General features: G+C 48.8%; 1 protein-coding gene across 1 annotated transcript in view; it reads right to left on the bottom strand.

The window, feature by feature from the left end:
* Positions 1–19405, bottom strand: part of XYLT1 (xylosyltransferase 1) — a 294773-nt gene that overhangs the window by 10054 nt on the left and 265314 nt on the right. Inside the window, exons 9-11 of the mRNA XM_084774200.1 lie at positions 16854–17116; positions 9502–9697; positions 2001–2334 (exon numbers count right to left, since the gene is read on the bottom strand). Coding sequence (XP_084630326.1) covers positions 2001–2334; positions 9502–9697; positions 16854–17116 — 793 coding nt within the window. The remainder of the gene's footprint in view (positions 1–2000; positions 2335–9501; positions 9698–16853; positions 17117–19405) is intronic.

Here is a 19405-nt window from a genome sequence, read left to right as displayed (position 1 = left end):
TGCTAGGCATTATGAGCCATCCAGAGACGATTCACAGTAAACAGGAGAATGTACAGGTTATAGGCAATTAACTGTGCCCTTTTCTACAAGGCACTGACACATACGCAGTTTTTAATAATCAAGAAAGAATCTGGAACCAATTCTCTACAAACAACAAGGGGTGGCTGTGCTGGGAACCTCAAAAACTCCGTTTCTATGAATCTGTCTTATGAGCCTGGGCACATACAATGTCATGTTCCAGAATCGTCCTTCTGGCACTTTCTGCAATGATGCCATCATCGGATGACAGAGGGACCCTGTTCAGGAAGGAACAGCCTGCGGCCCCTAAACTCTGGACTCTCTGTGGCTGGTGGCAGCTTGCACACTGTGACCGAGAAAGCTACAAGGACCTGTTTGGTACGGAAGGCACCACGGCATCCTGTGCTTCATGACACATAGTTCTGCTTATGACTTGAAACACTGCAAAAGACGTTAGAACGATGTGCTCCAGTGGCCCACAGTGGTCACCGCTGAAGGGTAAGAATTTAGCGCCCCCCCCAAAAAAAACCCCAAAAAAAACCCAAAAGATTTTATTGACAAAAGAAGGTGTGGGAGAAGTAGAAATACAAGTGTAAACCCTTTGCCTGGAATAAAAACAAGTGGCCATTAGAGGCGCAGTCTCCTCTCTGGCCTCTATGCTCCCTGGAAGCAAAGGCCTACTGTGTGTTAATAACCTCCCTCTTTCCTCTTTAGCTCCGTGCTGACACATAAATCCTGAAGCGACTAGACTAACGTATCATCAAGTCTTCCTGGTTTTGAACCTTAATGAAGCAACGCTAAGCACGGCCTACTCTGTGATGAGGTTCCCTCGCCCAGCATGCTTTACAGTTGCACGTGACCGGCCTCCGCTGCTGTCTTACCATGCGGGGCTCTGCTGTGTAAACAGACTGCATACTGCCTTTCTGCCTGGGGACTCGTGGATTGCTTGTGGTCTTGTGTTACTGTCAACAGCTCGGCTACAATTCTTCCCTGCACTTGAACGTGGGACTTCTGGGCAGTAGGCGTGTGCATGCTAAGCCTGAGGAGGAAGGGCTCCTTCTACACATTCAGCTTTCGGGGGCCTTGGCTAGATGCCTATGCACCCCGACCTGCCCCATGACACTGCCCAACTGCCACGGGCACGTATTTTTCCACTTTGGAACTGCTTTTGCTTCTAAATTTTCATTATTATCTCTCATTATTAACAAAGGTAAGTTTTTTTAAAAAAATTATACATTATTATACATATGTGGGGAATTGTCTTTTTTCTCTTTCTCTCTCTTTTTTCTTTTCTTTTTTTAATCTTTCTTATCTCTTCCTCTTTCCTTTTCCCTCTCTCTTTTATAGCTGCCAATAGCAGTCATCATCTTCAGGGGATAAATGGTTCTGATTTGTAAGCAGCACAGTCTCTGCCCCAGTTTTGGAATCTGCCACTGTGGCCCCACAGCAGACACAGGCACTGGGCCTCTGAGTGCTATGGCCATGTTTCTGCAAGGCATTCTTTATAAAGACAAGAAATGGCCATGGTTGACCAGAGTCTCATTGATTGCCAAACCCTTTTTTTTTTTAGTACATTTTGGGGAGCAAATGTCTCCCGCCAGCTCGCGGTGGGTTCTCCTACATACTTAGGGCATCACATTTTCTACAAGCAGAATTCCATCAGTAATGATTATTTTCCAAATTGCCAACAAGCCAGGCTAAAACTCAGTGTGTGCCTGGGATTGGTCCCCATCTTGTCTTAAATATTAGCAGAGCCTTGTGGCGGTCCCGTGGGCCAGCAGCTGATAAATACCCACACAGATGGCGTTGCCTCTGTGTGCAGGGAGGGAATGAGCCAGCTCTACAGGGCAAACAAGAAGGAAAAAAATATCCAAAATGCTTTGCTTTCTGTAAGGCAGCCTCATGCTCCATGTTGGAACTAGAATCCTGGGTGTCCCAGAGAGATGGACTCTCTCCTCCGCAAGGACCCTGAGGGTACTCACCTGGTTTGATAGGCTGCTTGTTGGAGAAGGTCAGAGGTGCAACAAGGAATTTGGTCTCTGCAACGGGCACCCAGTGATGGAGAATCTTTACTGTCCAGACCCCAGGCCTCAGAGGCAGATTCAAAGGGGGTTTGTAGTGTGTGAACTCTGCAGCAGACTCGATCAGGATGTCATAGGTGGCTGCGATGACGTTGACAGGATCCACCCAAATAATGGTCACGGTCACGTTGGGTCCCTTTCCCCACTTCTGCATCCCCACTGGCTCATCCATGGGTCCCAAGAGGCCGCCGAAGTTCCGAAACAGCCTCTCCTTGGCATCCCAGTCAGTGCCAACCTGAAACAGGAAAGCAGGTCCTGAAACCAGAGTCTCAGGAAGGACCAGAGTCTAGGATCTTGCTTGGATGGTTGGATATACTCACTTCACTGATGAGGAGAGCAAGGTTCCAAATTGCCCAGGACTCACGTTTACACGGAAGACAGGGAACTTCTGTCCAGATTGGGACCCCAACACCCAAAAGTCCTTCATTAAACCAGAACCCCTCTGTGTTAAAGCCATGCTGTGTGCTCTCACTAAAAACCCCAAACCCTTGTGTTGAACGCAAGTGTGAGTGGACATGACCCTGCATCCATGCATCCATGCATCCATGCATCCCTGCATCTCATTCCAGGCAACACCCTGCCACTCAGGTGGTGAGGCTGGGTTCCTCTTGGGCCTCTGGTTCCAGCAATGACACACTGAATTTAGGGTGCTCCTTCTGAATAGGGATGGGGCCCTGGCTTTGGAGCAACCCATCAGAAGCTTGGAAGCAGAACTTAGCATCCCACATCACTGCAGCAGGGAGGTCCATAGCCCAGCATCCAGCATCACTGCAGCAGGGAGGTCCAGAGCCCAGCATCCTGCATCACTGCAGCAGGGAGGTCCAGCTTTGGCATCTCCAAAGCTTTCTGCTCTGGACCCCTGAGATGGGATGTGCCCTACATCCACCTTTCCACACACCAGCTGCACGGCTGGGTAGCAAGCTTCTTGGCTTTCCTCCTTTGAGTCTGCCACATTCTGGAGTCAGGGAGGGGGCCACATGCTGCCTCGCTGCTTGGGGCTTCCTGTTGTGCGTCGGTCTGAGACAGCCATCTCCCTATCTTGCTCCAGATGAGCCTTCTTTCAGTCCTGACATAGCCAGCCCTCCTCAGCACGAAGCATCTTCCCTGCCTGGAATCCCTAACCTCCTCACACCTTTGCATAGCCAGCCCTTCTGAGAGGTCTCTTCAGGGCTTTCTGAGCACCTCAGCACACCCCCTTTCTCTGATGTCAGGTAGGCCCTGTGTGAAGAGCCTGCTATATATGGATCTCAGCTGTCATGATTCTCACAAGAGGGCCGGAGCACACAACAGGAGCTCAAGCAATGTTTTCCCAATAATGGAATTGCTTGACAAAGAGTGAATTAGGCACAAAGAACCTTGATGCTGAGCTATGTTGAAATGAGGGTTTTTCTTATGAAAAAAAAAAAAAAAGAGCAGGGGATTCTCTCAAAGAGGAGCACCTTGATCCTTCTGAAGTCACTGCACACAAGCATGCCAGTGGCATATGTTGAGCACAGTGTAAAGCTGGTGCTGTGTGTGTGTATGTGTGTGTATGTGTGTGTATGTATGTGTATGTGTGTGTGATGTGTATGTGTGTGTATGTGTGTGTATGTGTGTGTGTGTGTGTGTGTTCATTTGTGCCAGTTGAGGTGAAAGTGTGGCTGTACAATCCACTGGAGAAGGTTCTGTATACACACAGCAAATAGTAGCTGACTTCCGTTCTCCATGTTCTTGCTTGCAATTGCTACCCACGCTCTTTACCTGGAACACACAGCTCCACAGTCAGTACTGAAGGCCTGCATGGGCCAGGCATGAGGTGAGGCATCTATCTGGTGCACATGCTCATATGAAAATGATACTTAGAGTGTTGTGGGTTGGTCTGACACATTTTGATGCTAATTAATAAAAAGCCATCACACCTGGGCAAGGCAAATGAGATGGGCGTGGCTAAGGTTCCCGGGCTTGGAGAGACGGAAAATCTTGGGAAGAAGAAGAGAGACTGGAGGAGAAGAAGGTGGCACCATTGTGGGTTAGATGGAGAAGCAAGGGGCCGGCGTGGATGGAGAGTTGGCCCAGTTGATGATAATTAGCAAGTACTTGAGATTATAGATGGGAGGTAGCTTGCTAGAAATTGTTAGAAGCAGATGGCCTGGGATTGAGACAGGTATCCCATACCTGCCCCATTATGGGAAGTAGCTTAGGGGTTAATATCTGCCCTGCCCCAGGTTAACTAAGGCTATTTTAAAATATAACAGGTGTCTGGGTCTTAATTGACTGCTAGCAGGTTATACTGCGGTAATAATAATCATAGGCCTAATAATAAACAATTATTAGGCCAGTATTGAAAATTTAACAACGCCATTAGTGTCAATGACTTGCTGTGGGAGTCCAGAAGCCTATTAATAATGGATCGTCTACTTGTCTGTCCATCCATCCATCCATCCATCCATCCATCCATCCATCCATCCACCCCATCCATCTTTCCATTCAATACGCAGTACCTATCAATTATTTATTTCATAGTATCTATGTCCCATGAAACAGTCTCTGATGTATCTTTGTATCATCAGCTGAGAAATCCATCCATCCATCCACCCATCCATCCATCCATCATGTCTAAGTATTTGTGCACGGCTCTATCATTCATCAGTCATTCTGTCTGTGCATCTGTCTGTCCATCTGCTCACCTACTTCCTACCTTGAGCTTGAACACACACTCAATGATTAGGGCTGAGTTGGCTTCTCTATACACCCCCACTCTGGACACCTGGTCTTGTATCATTGCTAACAAAAAGGAAGAGTGGTCACGAAAAAAGGGATCATACAGAATGAATTTGTCACTGGTCAGAGAACTCTCTAGAACACTGCTCTTGTATTCTCTAAAGGAACGGAGATGGGCAGTTACCTTAAAATCTGTGTTCTCAAACAGAGTCACTTGAGCAGGAGAGCATGAATCAGATTGCAAAAAAAATGGTGTCTGGTCTTAAGCTAAGGTGCGGAAGGAATGTCAAAAGTGTGAGGAGAGGGGATCATGCTCACATACAGTCCTGATTGTGTAACACCTGTCACGTCTGTTATCTTCCACTTGGCCCCAGGGTGAAAGTCTACAACCATTCATTGCAAAATGGGCTACTGCAGAAGACTCCACAGATATTCCAGTTCAAGTCGACCATACTGCTCCTCAGCTCCTAACCCCGTTGTCTTTAGCACGATCTCCACCTTTGTCCATCTCATCCACCATGCCCTTCACACTGGCCTTCCTCACCTTTCTCATGCACCATGCCCTTCACACTGGCCTTCCTCACATTTCTCATGCACCATGCCCTTCACACTGGCCTTCCTCACCTTTCTCATGCACCATGCCCTTCACACTGGCCTTCCTCACCTTTCTCATGCACCATGCCCTTCACACTGGCCTTCCTCACCTTTCTCATGCACCATGCCCTTCACACTGGCCTTCCTCACCTTTCTCATGCACCATGCCCTTCACACTGGCCTTCCTCACCTTTCTCATGCACCATGCCCTTCACACTGGCCTTTCTCACCTTTCTCATGCACCATGCCCTTCACACTGGCCTTCCTCACCTTTCTCATGCACCATGCCCTTCACACTGGCCTTCCTCACCTTTCTCATGCACCATGCCCTTCACACTGGCCTTCCTCACCTTTCTCATGCACCATGCCCTTCACACTGGCCTTCCTCACCTTTCTCATGCACCATGCCCTTCACACTGGCCTTCCTCACCTTTCTCATGCACCATGCCCTTCACACTGGCCTTCCTCACCTTTCTCATGCACCATGCCCTTCACACTGGCCTTTCTCACCTTTCTCATCCACCATGCCCTTCACACTGGCCTTTCTCACCTTTCTCATGCACCATGCCCTTCACACTGGCCTTCCTCACCTTTCTCATGCACCATGCCCTTCACACTGGCCTTCCTCACATTTCTCATGCACCATGCCCTTCACACTGGCCTTCCTCACCTTTCTCATGCACCATGCCCTTCACACTGGCCTTCCTCACCTTTCTCATGCACCATGCCCTTCACACTGGCCTTTCTCACCTTTCTCATCCACCATGCCCTTCACACTGGCCTTTCTCACCTTTCTCATGCACCATGCCCTTCACACTGGCCTTCCTCACCTTTCTCATGCACCATGCCCTTCACACTGGCCTTCCTCACCTTTCTCATGCACCATGCCCTTCACACTGGCCTTCCTCACCTTTCTCATGCACCATGCCCTTCACACTGGCCTTCCTCACCTTTCTCATGCACCATGCCCTTCACACTGGCCTTCCTCACCTTTCTCATGCACCATGCCCTTCACACTGGCCTTCCTCACCTTTCTCATGCACCATGCCCTTCACACTGGCCTTCCTCACCTTTCTCATGCACCATGCCCTTCACACTGGCCTTCCTCACCTTTCTCATGCACCATGCCCTTCACACTGGCCTTCCTCACCTTTCTCATGCACCATGCCCTTCACACTGGCCTTCCTCACCTTTCTCATGCACCATGCCCTTCACACTGGCCTTCCTCACCTTTCTCATCCACCATGCCCTTCACACTGGCCTTTCTCACCTTTCTCATGCACCATGCCCTTCACACTGGCCTTCCTCACCTTTCTCATGCACCATGCCCAGCTGCACTGGCTTTGCTTCTTCTCTAGCATGCCAAGTCCCTGTGCAGCCGATCTCAGGGTTCTCCACTCAGAATGTTCTAGATCTTCCCATGGATGATATGGTCCTTTTACAAGTTCCATCTTGAACCTGGGCTCTTTTTTAAAAAGCTTTGCAGAAGAAGCCATCCTATCAGAGATTGCCCCCACCAGCCTCCGGAGCCTGAGCAACCGCATAAATGAATTTCCTTTTTGTTCTGCAATACTTGCCATTAGATGAAACCGTTTTGTTTTATTTTCTTCACGCGTTGCTTGTCTGCCTCCTATTCAGTACCATCACAGCAGACACCTTGTCTGGTTCATTGCAGGCTCTCATGAGTCTAACATACTGTAGATCTTTAGTAAACACCCCCTTTCCCAATCAACGGCATGGGCAGCCATGCTAGAGAAATTTATCTAAGTTGACCATTTGTCACTATATAAGATTCTGAGACCATGCTACTATCAAGGGTACTCTTAATAGTTTATAAGCGGCCCTGTAGGTCTTCCCTCCTTCTTGTTTAATTCTGCACCCTTGTTGACATGAACTAAGAACAGCTATAACCATTCTATGCACAATGTCAGGGCTCCTGCCTCCCCTACCTGCAGAGCTGATGGAGATCTTGGTTGTCCTCTCACAAGGATTGCAGGACCCAGAAGTGGAAACACATTACTAGCCATGCTGTGGTCAACATCTCTTGTCACTGCCAGAGGTACCCAGTGACCCACCAGCAGGCTGATAAACAGGGAAAGCCCAGAAACCAGGCATTCATCTCTTTAATGGGACATTAATGTCTTCAATAGGCTGCTTGGGCCCCCAGAACAGAATCCAACTGGAGCAACATCTAATTGCCTTGCTGATTCCAGTAATTTATGGAGCTGGCTGCCATAGCAGCTCAGAGCCAGTCAATCTCCATGGAACCTTTTTTTTTTTTTAAACATGAGTTTACGAGAAGCTCACCCATGCTGCTTGTTTGACATGGGGATCTATTCAGCTGGGGGGGGGCAGAACAAAAACAGGCCTACAGTGAGTGGAGAAGGACTAGCAAGGAAATATAATCAGGCACGATTTCTCCCCTCATACTCCCGGACCCTCAAGTTCCTGCATAGCAAAGGCCACCCTTCATCCTTAACCTGGCACACAGACTCATTTGCATGCATCATGATGCCCCAGACCTTCCTTCCAGCATTTTCTAGCTCCAGGAGCAGTCACATTCACTCAAAGGTATTCAGTACCCACTGATGACACAACCGTTTTACTAATGACACGTGTAGAGGATGCCTCAGTGAGTGACAGACAGAGGTCCAGCTTTCTCTGGTGCACAATCAAGACATGTTCATATCAGCAAATAACATCATAAGGTAAATTCTAAAAGAGACAACTAAGGAGGTAGCAGGTATATCGTGTTGCTGTTGTGATACAAAGGGTGTAGTCAGGGGAGGTGTCTCTAAAGGTACCACCTTGGATTTAGATAAGAATGTTTTAAAGACAGAGGATTGCAAAATATAGAACAACTTGTGAGAAAGCACTACAGGTAAAGGGACTTGACAAACCAAAGTCAAGAGTAAGGACATCTTGTTTGACAAAGATGCAGAAAATGTGAGCAAGAGAGCACAGTACTGGGCAAGGCTGGCAGGCAAACAGTAACCAGATCATATAGGGCCTTCGGGGCTTGCAAGCAGGGAAGATGTGGCAAGGATGTGTCAGGAAGCTCTCTCCCAAACTGAAAATATTTCTAAAAGCTGATGTTATTGTGAGTAGAAGGGAGCAACATTCTTTGGATCCATACAAGTTCACGCTCTCCCGCTCATCCATCTCTGGACACTTCCGTCCACTCATCCACCCATCCATCCTCCTACCACACCTCTGTATATCCATCCATCATCGACCTTGTTGCCTACATGTGCATCCATTTACATGTCTGTCCATTTGTAATCAATCTGTCCATCTATGCATCTGCATGTCCATCCATCCATCCATCCATCCATCCATCCATCCATCCACTCATCATCCACCATCACCTACCTCACTGCCTACATTTCCGCCCTTCATCTGTCTGTCCATCTGTCATCCATCAGCCCCATCTGTCCATTCACACACCTACCTATCATCCGCGCCTCTGTCCTCCACCCATTTGTTTGACAGGTCTTCTAATTACCAATCAGTTCTACCCACTGATCTATCTATTCATGTGTTTACACGGCCACGCATCCACCTACTCCTAAGTCTAGGAGCTACCCCTGGGTTAGGAACAAGGGGGAAAGAGCGGCATGCTTCCACGAAGCATGGAATTTGAGGCCAGTGAGATGTGGGGCAATTTCTTGATTCCCCACCCCCATGTTTTAGCAGTTATTGAAAAAATAACTGGATGTCCACATGCCTCACTTACCCAATCCATACAATGGCACTAGTGACATGATTTCATGAGGAAGCTGTCTTGTTACTGGCTCGTTACTAAAACAGACTTAGAAGAAATCAATGGACAGGATGCAAAATTAAGAGAAGAGATTTCCCCCTAAAACAATAGACCATATTCCTAAGCTGATGCTGCCCAAAGATGTTGACACACTACTATATCTCTCTGTTTGCTTTGTTTATGACACTGGTCCCAGTAAGTGGGGCAGGGGAATTGTCCCCAGGAATAGAATAAACTCATCTTAAGGGCTCTCCAAACACCCTCTTCCTCCATTTCCAGCAGCTCTAAGGTGAAGCATAGAGCTTGGCAAGAGACAATTAAGACTGACACTGTTTGGCCTCTTACCTCAGAAAACTGAAGCCTCCCAAAGTCACTGGGGGGACTTGCGATCTTGAAGACTTTCTTTGGCATCATCCACGTCTCCAGCGTCTCCAGTTTGCTCACGGCAAGGTTGGTCACATGGTGCTTGATCAGAAAGCCCTGGAAGCGGTCAGCAAGGAAGTAGAGATGGACAGAGGCTGGGTGGCCCATTGGATAGTACCTGAAACCACGGGATCAGGAGATGAGGTGTTTGGTGTTTCCATGAGCCTCCCACGCTCCACGGTGGTCTAGCTCCTAGACTAGCCCCCGTCTAACCAACAACACTCACCACAGTCTGCATCAGCCTGAAAGCTGCAATATATGGACCTATGGTCTAAGCGGCTGCAAATCATTTTTAAACCAGAGTGATAGACGTAAAACATGCTGACTGTAGGAAAGTACAACGAAGAAAAGAAACCACTGCTTTTAGTGCTCCTTCCCATAAGTAATAGCAATTCACAGATGCCTATTGAGTCCTCTGGTGCCGGGTACCACACAGTGAAATGCTGCCTGGATGCTTCTGCTGGTGTCTTTTCCTGCAGCCTCATTTCCTATGAATGTATCTGTATACGTGTTACCTAGTGGGCTGGCTACTACTGTGTGTATGGAAGGCGTATGTGCATACATGAAGAGGCTAACTCTGACCCACAGATGCCATTCCTTAGGTGCCTTCCATCTTGCTTTATTTTATTTATTTATTTTTTAAAGATTTATTTATTATGCATACAGTATCCTGCCTGCATGTTCACTTACAAGCCAGAAGAGGGAGCCAGATCTCATCTATAGATGGTTGTGAGCCACCATGTGATTGCTGGGAATTGAACTCAGGACCTCTAGAAGAGCAGATAGGGCTCTTAACCTGTGAGCCATCTCTCCAGCCCCTACCTTGCTTTTAGAGGCAGGTTCTATCATTGACCTGCAGTTTGTCAAGTGGTCAGTGAGCCCCAGGGGTCTGCCTCTCTCTACCTCACCAGTGCTAAGACAACGAAGCCCCTGCCACCATACCTGGTTTTTGAAATGTGGACTCTGGGGAACTGAACTCATGCTCACACTCATGTGGCGAGCACTTTACTGACAGAGCCACCACCCCACATCCCCGTGAATGCTACGTAGCTGGAATTATAACATATGTGCTATGCCTTTGCTCCACTGGACTTCCTGTGCACTCTCACATGTCTCTGAAAATAAGATTGTGTGTGTCTGTGCAGATGATAGTGTGTCATGTGCACATAGTATTTTAGATAACCAGTGATCTATTGAGGAATTAATAATAATAGATTGTAACGTATCTGTCATTATTTTAGAATTCATATTCATACACACCCACACACACCCACACACACACACCCCACACCTCTAAAACTATATCTGGTACCCAAGATTGTCAGGAACGCTGATTTATCTTCTTGTTCTTCTCTTCCTTAAGTGGGCTCTGATGAACCCAAACTGTTTTTCTTTTTCTAAAAACTACTGCCAACACACACTTGCAAACACCCAGTCTCCCATAAGAAGCTGGTCTTAAATGGCATGCCTTTGGTCTGCACAAGTTTGCTGGCTAGATAGGGCTGGAAAGTGCAGCAGTGAAGACGAAGTGGGGAGCTAAAAGCAGAAGGGAAGAGGGAGCCGTGGAGACCAGCGACTCTCCACTTGCAAAATAAAAAGCTGCTGCTTCTGCAGTGTGTAAATTGCATAGCGCTGGGAGTCTGCTGTGGCTCCCTAATAACAGCACTCCACAAATCACTGTCCCCTCTCTGCTAAATGCAGGCTTCCCTCTGCTTCCGATCTGGAGTTTTAAGTCTTTATGTTCAATTAGAGTGGTGGGGGAAGCCTGCTCCCCGCGTTGGAGCATCTCCCGAAATCACTGCCTTGTTACTGGGATGCCTCTGGGGCTCTGCAGAAAGAGCCTGCACCACCTTCAGATTTCTGGGTCTCCACGGCTCCTGCTGGCACTGTTTTGATGTGATCATTGTGGGCAGAGAGCCTAGGACACTGTGCTGTTGCAGTTGCTTGGCCGTCTGGCAGTGTTTCCTCAGGTGACAGAGGGGTTGCATATCTGTGCTGCCCAATATGGTAGCCACCAGCAACTGGGGAGCACTTGAGATGTGGGCACAGTTTTCATTGTCAGTTCATTCATTATTCTTAAATTTAATTTAATTTGTGTATGTGTGGTACATGTATGTATGTGCATGAGTGAATGCGTGTGTGTGTGTGTGTGTGTGTGTGTGTGTGTGTGTAGGCCAAAGGTGATGTAAGCTGTCTTTCTCTATAACTCCCCAACTTACTTTTGAGACCAGGTCTCTCTCTTACTGAACCCAGAACTCACCAATTAACTAGACTATCTGGCCAGTAAGCCCCATGGATGCTCCAGTCTGCCTCTCAGTACTGGGACTACACTTGCTATACTTGGCTTTGTACGTGGGTGTTTGGGATCTGGACTCAGGTCTTCATGCCTGAGTAACAAGCATTCTACCCGCTAAACCACCTTCGCAGTCTTATGATTTTCTTTTCTGACAGGGTCTCATGCATCCCAGGTGGGCATCTAATTTAATGCATAGTGGACCATGACCTTGAATTCCTGATTTTCTTGTCTTCACATCCTGCGATTACAGGTGTTTGCCATCATTCTTGGCTTAATTTTAGTTAGTTTAAATGAAATCAGTCCCTTGTGGTGCATGGACCCCTTGATATAGGCGCGGAAGAGTCTGTGTCCACCTGGACAGACATCCCCAGAGCCCCATGTCTCCACCATCTGGAGCACACTGCGGCTTTCTTCGCACTGGTGAGTGGAGTCCTCTACTTCCCACCTCCTGGTCATCTTTGGCCAATAGCAAGTGAAGCAGTGCCATGGCTGTTCTGATCCAGGCCTCGCCACCCTTGCACCTGCCTTCCTGCCTTCCTTGGGTTACCACGAGAGCATGCTTTGGCTAGCCTGTGGGAAGATGAGCCATTGGTAACAGAAGAGAGACACCGAAGTTGTCCGAGGCCATGCCACTGTGGTTTAGGCGACAGCTGCCAGCTAAGAACCGTAGAACCGCCCTTCTGACCTGCGGCTGGCTACACACTCAGAGCAGAGGCAGGGCCAGACTAGCAGGAAGATGGTCCAGCTGACTCACGTGTGAGCACGAAGGAAATGATTATGAATTCCCAAGCCTGGTCTGTTATGAGGGACTATCCCAGAGGTCCACAGGCAGCACGCTGTTAGTGTATGCTTTGTGAGGTGGGTGTGGTTATAGACAGGAGAGCTTGGTGCCTGCAAGTTAAAGGTGACAGTACGTCCCGAGGGAGTGGTTTATTATCCTGGGTGCCACCGAATGTCAAGAACACGAGTGAAGGTTGATTACTGGAGTAATCTGTTGCCTTACTGTTTGTCTTTCCTTACTTTCTTCTGGGTGTGTGCGTGTGTATGTCTCTTGGTGTGTATTTTTGGGTGTGTACATGTGGGGGTGTGATGAGTGTGTGCACAGTGTGCCTGTTGGGGCCAGTGGACAGCCTTGGGCCTCAGTCGTCGGGCACTTTCTGCCTTTCATTTGAGATGAGGTCTCTTTTGGGCCTGGAACTTTGTCGCTTAGGCTAGGCTAGCTGGCCGGTGAAGGTCTGGGATCCATCGGTTCCCTCCTCCCTCTCACCATGGCTGGGATTATAGGCAGGTGCTCCAGGGCAGGCTGGAGATCCGAACTCAGTCTTCATGCTGTGAGACAAGGCCTTCCCCCAGAGCCATCTCCAACAACTGGAGTAGTCTGTTGTCTGACTCCGCCCCCTGCTCTCCTGAACACTGCCAGAGGCTCCATCATATGCTCCCATGGGGGCCTGCAGGATCACTTCACTGTCACAATGGCTTTGCCTCCTTATGAGCCACAAACACTGTGCTTAATACTTGCAGATACACTCAAGCCTGTTACCTGGATTGCAAAGCGCTGTCTGTTTCTCTCTGTTCCTCTCTGTCTCTGTCTCTCTGTGTCTCTATCTGTCTCTCTGTCTTTCTCCCTGTCTTTCTCTCAGTCTCTTTCTCTGTCTTTCTGTGTCTCTCTGTCTCTTTCTCTGTCTCTCTGTCTCTGTCTGTCTGTCTGTCTGTCTGTCTGTCTGTCTGTCTCTCTCTGTTTTGTTCCTCTCTGCCCAAACACCACTTTCTGGCCACAGGCACCTTACTTCGGCATCCTGGGATACGCCGAGCTCAGCTGTGCCTCGGGGTCTTTGTACAGGACACATCCTCTCTGCTGGGGACGCTGTTCTTCTCTGGTGAGTGTATGGTGAGCTACGCCTTGCTTTTATGCTTATTGAGAACTGTCTTACAACCCAGTAGAGCATCTGTTCTTATTGATAGTTTTAGCTGTATCTCTTTGTATGTGTGTGAGTGTGTGTGTGCACATGTGCAAACTGTGTGTCTTCACACTAGAGTGTGAAGGCAAGGACCTTGGGGTCAGGTCTGTCTGGGTGAGAGATGAATGTCCAATGCCTGACAAACAGCCTGGTACACGGTAGGTATTCAGACAATAATTGCTGACTGAGTGAGAACCTAGCATCCCCTCTAGCTTTGTGCCTCTTAAGTACATCTGAGGACCATGTTGCCCAATATGGAACACAAAGTCCTGTCTGCACCTTAAGGTCACATTACTCCACCCCTAAGTGATGACAACAACAACTGCACTAAGAAAAAGGAAAGCACCAAGAGGCAGTACAATAATTTACAGAATGCAGTGGGAACATTTGCTTGGCCCCAGGTATGTTTCTCCCACGCCTTATTTAAATAAGAGGAACTTTGGAAAAAAAAATAAAGCAATATACAGTTCTGGGTTTCTAACTGCCTTGAAAAAAACAAAAAACAAAAAACAGGTGATTTGATAGTCAATTCCAAGTTGACATTTTGACCAGTTTGGGCTAGAGCTGAAGCAAGTAATCTAGGCTGGTGTGCACAGCGCCTCCTACAGGCCTCATTCTGACTTGCAGGTACACTGTGGTGCGACCGATGGCCCCTGCAGGGATGACACTGATGTCCCTGAGCATAGAGCTCAGAAGGTCTAGACTGGTGTGCACAGCGCCCCCTATGGGGCTCGTGCTGACTCACAAATGCTATATTATTTGCTGGCATCTGAGTTGAGGTTTTATAGCAACATAATGGTGCCCCAATCCCTGCGTGGTGGATCGGAAGTGGCCTCTATTTCCTCATCCTTTTATGTTTGCATCTGCTATATCAAACATTTCTGCAGAGCACATGCATTATGTTATAATGAGAAAGTGAATCAATAAGCACTGTTCTATGAAAGGTTGTACCACAGCCTGGAAACGCACAGTGTGCATGAAATGCCCAGATCAGATGAAAGGCACTTGCTATTTCCCCAGATGCCCCACGGGTAGCAATTCATTCTCCTTTGCCTTTTTGGGATAAGGGTCCTTTGTCCTGATTTATTCCCAGCCTCCGATTCATAAATACATGGCTTTGCCCACGGCAAGGCACAATAGCTTCATCACAATAAAAAATGAAGGAGAAAAGCCAAAGGACCCTGGGCCTGAGGCAACTAGATGGCTCGCTTCATTCCGAAGCAAGTACCAGGAGAAAGTTTCAACAACCCTAAATAAATTGGGAGTGTCTTTTGGAATTTCCTCTAAGATCGTTTATCTTGCAGGTTCTAGGGAGCTCATGAGTAAGCTGAGAGGGACAGTGCCTCCCCAGTGTGGGGCACTGCACCGCATTCTGGGCAGACAGTGGTTCCCACAGACTGGCAAGGGGGAAAGACACTCGCTGACATTGCTGCTAGGTGGCACAGTCACAGGTGACGGGCCTGCTGGAGGTGACGTTCCTTTGGCTTGGGGTGGGGGTGTCAGGAGCTCCCTGATCCCAGAGAGACTCTGGGAGATGACTCGGTTGGTAAACGTGCTTGCCACGTAAGTGAGAAGACTCAAGTTCAGAACCGCAGCACCCACACAAAACCCAGGAACTGTGGTGTGCGCCTGCATTGGCAGCACTGGGGAAGTAGAGTCAGGAGGATCCCTGGGGTTTGCTGGGCAGTCTTGCTGAATCAGTGAGTACCAGGTTCAGTGAGAGACCCTATCTAAACACACACACACTCACACACGCGCACACACACTCACACACACATAGACACACATGCATACACAGACACACGCACACATACACACTCACATACACATACACACGCACCCACACTCACATACACGTGCACACACTCACATACACACACGCACACACACTCACATACACACATGCACACACACTCACACACGTGCACACACTCACATACACACATGCACACACACACACGTGCACACACTCACATACACATGCACACACAATGCACACACAGACACATACACATGCACACACACCCACACACAATGCACACACAGACACATACACACACACACTCACATACACACGCACACACATGCACACACACACATGCACACACACACTCACATACACACGCATATCGGCCATCCACATTCACATACACATATCCCCATAACCCACACAAAGACACATGTGGATACACACACGATTCTGAAAATGTGAAAAAGAAAATGAGGCAAGGACTGATCGAGGCACATTGGTCTCTGGTCTCCGCAGTTACAGGAATATGTACACATGCATCCATCCCAGCACACACAAGCTTCTGACAGGGTGGGAACTCGACAGCCTTAATGACTGGGAAAGGTAAACTAAGCAGTAACAGGGACCGTAAACAAAGAGACACAACGGGACAGCAATGAGACAGGTAATGACGTGGCTTCCCTCTGAACCAGAACACTCACTGCTAACCATTGTGATAGCTTAGTCAGGGCCACCGGGGCACCAGGGTCGTGGGGAAGCCGCTGAACACTTGGCATGTGAAATACCGTCACAAGGAAGGTCAGATATAATGGTGCGCACCTATGATCTCAGTGTGTGGGGGCTGGAGCTGGAGGGTCACAGTGAGCTTAAGGGCGGGGGGTGACACAGGGAGATACTGTTTGCAAAAAAGAAAAGAAAAGATAAGAAAAGGCAAGGAAGACAGGCCAATTGGGATAACAGGGAAGAAGGAAGGGAAGAAGGAAGGGAAGAAGGAAGGAAGGAAGGAAGGAAGAAAGGAAGGAAGGAAGGAAGGAAGGGGAGAAGAGACGGAGGGGGATGCAAGCAGCATAAAGGATGACTCAAATGGGGCAGTGTGATTAGGGTCAGTCTGACACTTGTGTTCGGAGGACGAGGCAGGGAGAAGAAGCAGAGGCCTAGCACGGACTGGAGGGGCTCATGCGGGGATTGGGACCGGGCCAGGAAGAGGAGAAGCATGGCGGCGTTAGCCAGCACCTTGCTCTGCCAGGGACCCAAGCGGCACCAGGCTCACCTGCAGCTGTTCTCTCCGTCTGTGTGGAGGGAGGACTCAGCCCTTCGCAGGCCCAGGCGGATGAAGGAATGGTACAGCGTGAGCGCCACATCGCTGAGGCTGTGGATGCCGTCTGGCTCATCGTAGATGTTCTCCCAGTAGGAGCGGAGGCCCGGCGTGCCCGCGGGGTAGTTCCCGTACAGGTAAGAGTCCAGCTGCCCAATGATTTCCTGGTTCACTATGGCTTCGAACTTTCGAGCAAAGAAGGTGGGCCGGGCTGTCTGCTGTGCTCAGGAGGAAAACAAAAGCAAAAGCAAAAACAAAACAAAACAAAACAAACAAACAAACAAACAAAAAACAAAGCAAAACCCGAGTTTTATTATCAAGCAGTAGGGGCTATCTTCGCTCATCCTATAACCTGCAAGGAGAGGCAAGTAAATCTTCTAGCCCCAAACTCCAGCCTTGGGACTCCATAACCTGCTCTCCATTCCACCCTCTATAAAACAGGTCAGGATGAGGGTGGGATGAAGTTAGTGCCTGTAAAGCATCAAAGCACGGTGGGCACTTAGGGACTGACACTCAAATGACCCTGAAGTAAATTAAATCGTGGGTGTTCAGGGCGAGGCTGGCTTTTAGTTTTTTAGTGAAGGCCACGGATGAGCGACCCAGCACGGATGTATTTTTACTTGGCTGGAAGAATGCTTTAAAATCAAATCCACTGGCAATGTTTACAGAGTGGAAGGTTCACGGAGGCCATTCTGGCTTCCTTGTAAATGGCAACTGCTGGGGGAAGCCCAGGTCCCACTCTGAAGTGGCACGGTAGGTAAGCTGGGATGGCAGCCCAGCCCTTTAGGCAAGACACAGACTCTTCTTCCTGCCCTCGTGCTCGTCACTCCCTGCTGTCCCCTGGCGTCTTAGTGGTTTGTGGGTTCACCAGGGATGCTCCAGGGGAGGATACGTCACACTCTCCAGGGGCTAGGAGCATCCCAGTCACTCACATATGGGACCCCACTTTGCCTACGATCCTTCCTCTCTTCCTTCCTAATCTTACCCTTTTTCTCAGTTAAAACTGAGTTTCAGAACCACAGATCTGCCGGATAAACGTTTTATAATGGAAATGAAAATTTCCCTTCAGCCAGCAGCTATTTTCCTAGCACCGATGAGACTCCACACAGCCAATCCCACGGTAAGGATGGGCTGGTGACCTAAGCAGACAAAGGCACAGCCCTTGCATTGTCTCTATCCAGTCAACAATTCTGGGGGTGGCACTCAGAAATGGAAATCTCAGATGAAATTGCCAGTTGCTTACGTGTGCTATGTGAACTGAAAACTCCTGGAAAGGGGCCCAGAGGGGGAAGGATTTGTTTATCTGCAGATGTAAGGAAATCAGTGGCTGATCCAGGATGAAGAGGTGGGGGGTGAAAGTCCAAGGGACAACGTACATTGACTGGGGTAGACAGTTCAGCTAGTGACAGTTCTGCTGTGCATGCGTGAGGGAGGGCTTGAGTTGGATCTCTGGACCGCTGTAAAAGCACTGGGTCCAGTGATGTTGCCTTAAATACCAGAGCTGGAAGGGTAGAGACAGGTAGATCCTTGGGGTTTGCTGCACTGCCAGCCTAGCTGAATCTGGGAATCTGGGAATCTGGGTTCAGTGAGAGACCCTACTTCATGGGTAGCACCATTAGAACACCTCCTCTGGGGAGACTTAAATAGCGCATTCCCTCTTCGTAAGACCTCAGCGACAACCCAGAATTCAGTTAAACCAATGCTCCTCCCCCTGGGGAGCCAATGCGTTTATTAGGTTACTTCGGCACCCAGCAGGGATGATGGTGCCATCACTGCACAGATAGACCTCTTTGTGTCACAGTTCCCCAGGCTGTATAGTCTAGTCTCCCCCTGAGAACCCTGAGGTCATACGCAATTAAGGACAGAACAGTGGGCAAATAACTCAGGTGAGAGTTCAGTCACCTGTGCAGGAAAGTCAACAGTCCACGGCCACATCATGGTGGACTTTCGCAAGTAGGCTTAGCCGAATCTCACGAAAATGAGAATGTTTGGCCTAAAGAACTGAATATTACAGCAGACTGTGCAGAAAAAAAAACCATAGCTGAAGGTGTCTCTACATGCGCACACACACACACACACACATACACACACACACACACACACACACACACACACATTCACCCCCCCCACACCAATAAACACACATGTGCACATAAGGAAATACAACTCAAAACACCTGCCATTTGTAAGCACTGTACTATTTCTAAGGTAGGGCCTCACAGACATCTTCAGCAGAGGACCAAACAGTAAATATGTAAAGCGTTCAAACTTCTCAACTCTGAAACATGGAAACATCCAGAGGCAAAGCAGTACATGGTGGTGACTGTGCTCCAACAGAGCTTCGTTTATAAGGGTAGGCAGGGACCTGTGGTGTGCTGACCCATGGCCCAGGACTGGACAGAGACAAAACACAGCTCTGCCCCTTCAGCAGTTCACTCTGGTCAACCGTTGCTGTGGAGCAAGCCCTGCGCGCCCTTCAGAGGACTAATAGCTGCCAACAGTGACAC

The sequence above is a fragment of the Acomys minous genome (genome assembly GCF_964271855.1).
Source record: "Acomys minous genome assembly, chromosome: 2".
In the NCBI taxonomy this organism is placed as follows: Eukaryota; Metazoa; Chordata; class Mammalia; order Rodentia; family Muridae; genus Acomys; species Acomys minous.
Note: the sequence above shows the minus strand (reverse complement) of the source record. Positions and strands in the feature narration are given on the sequence as shown.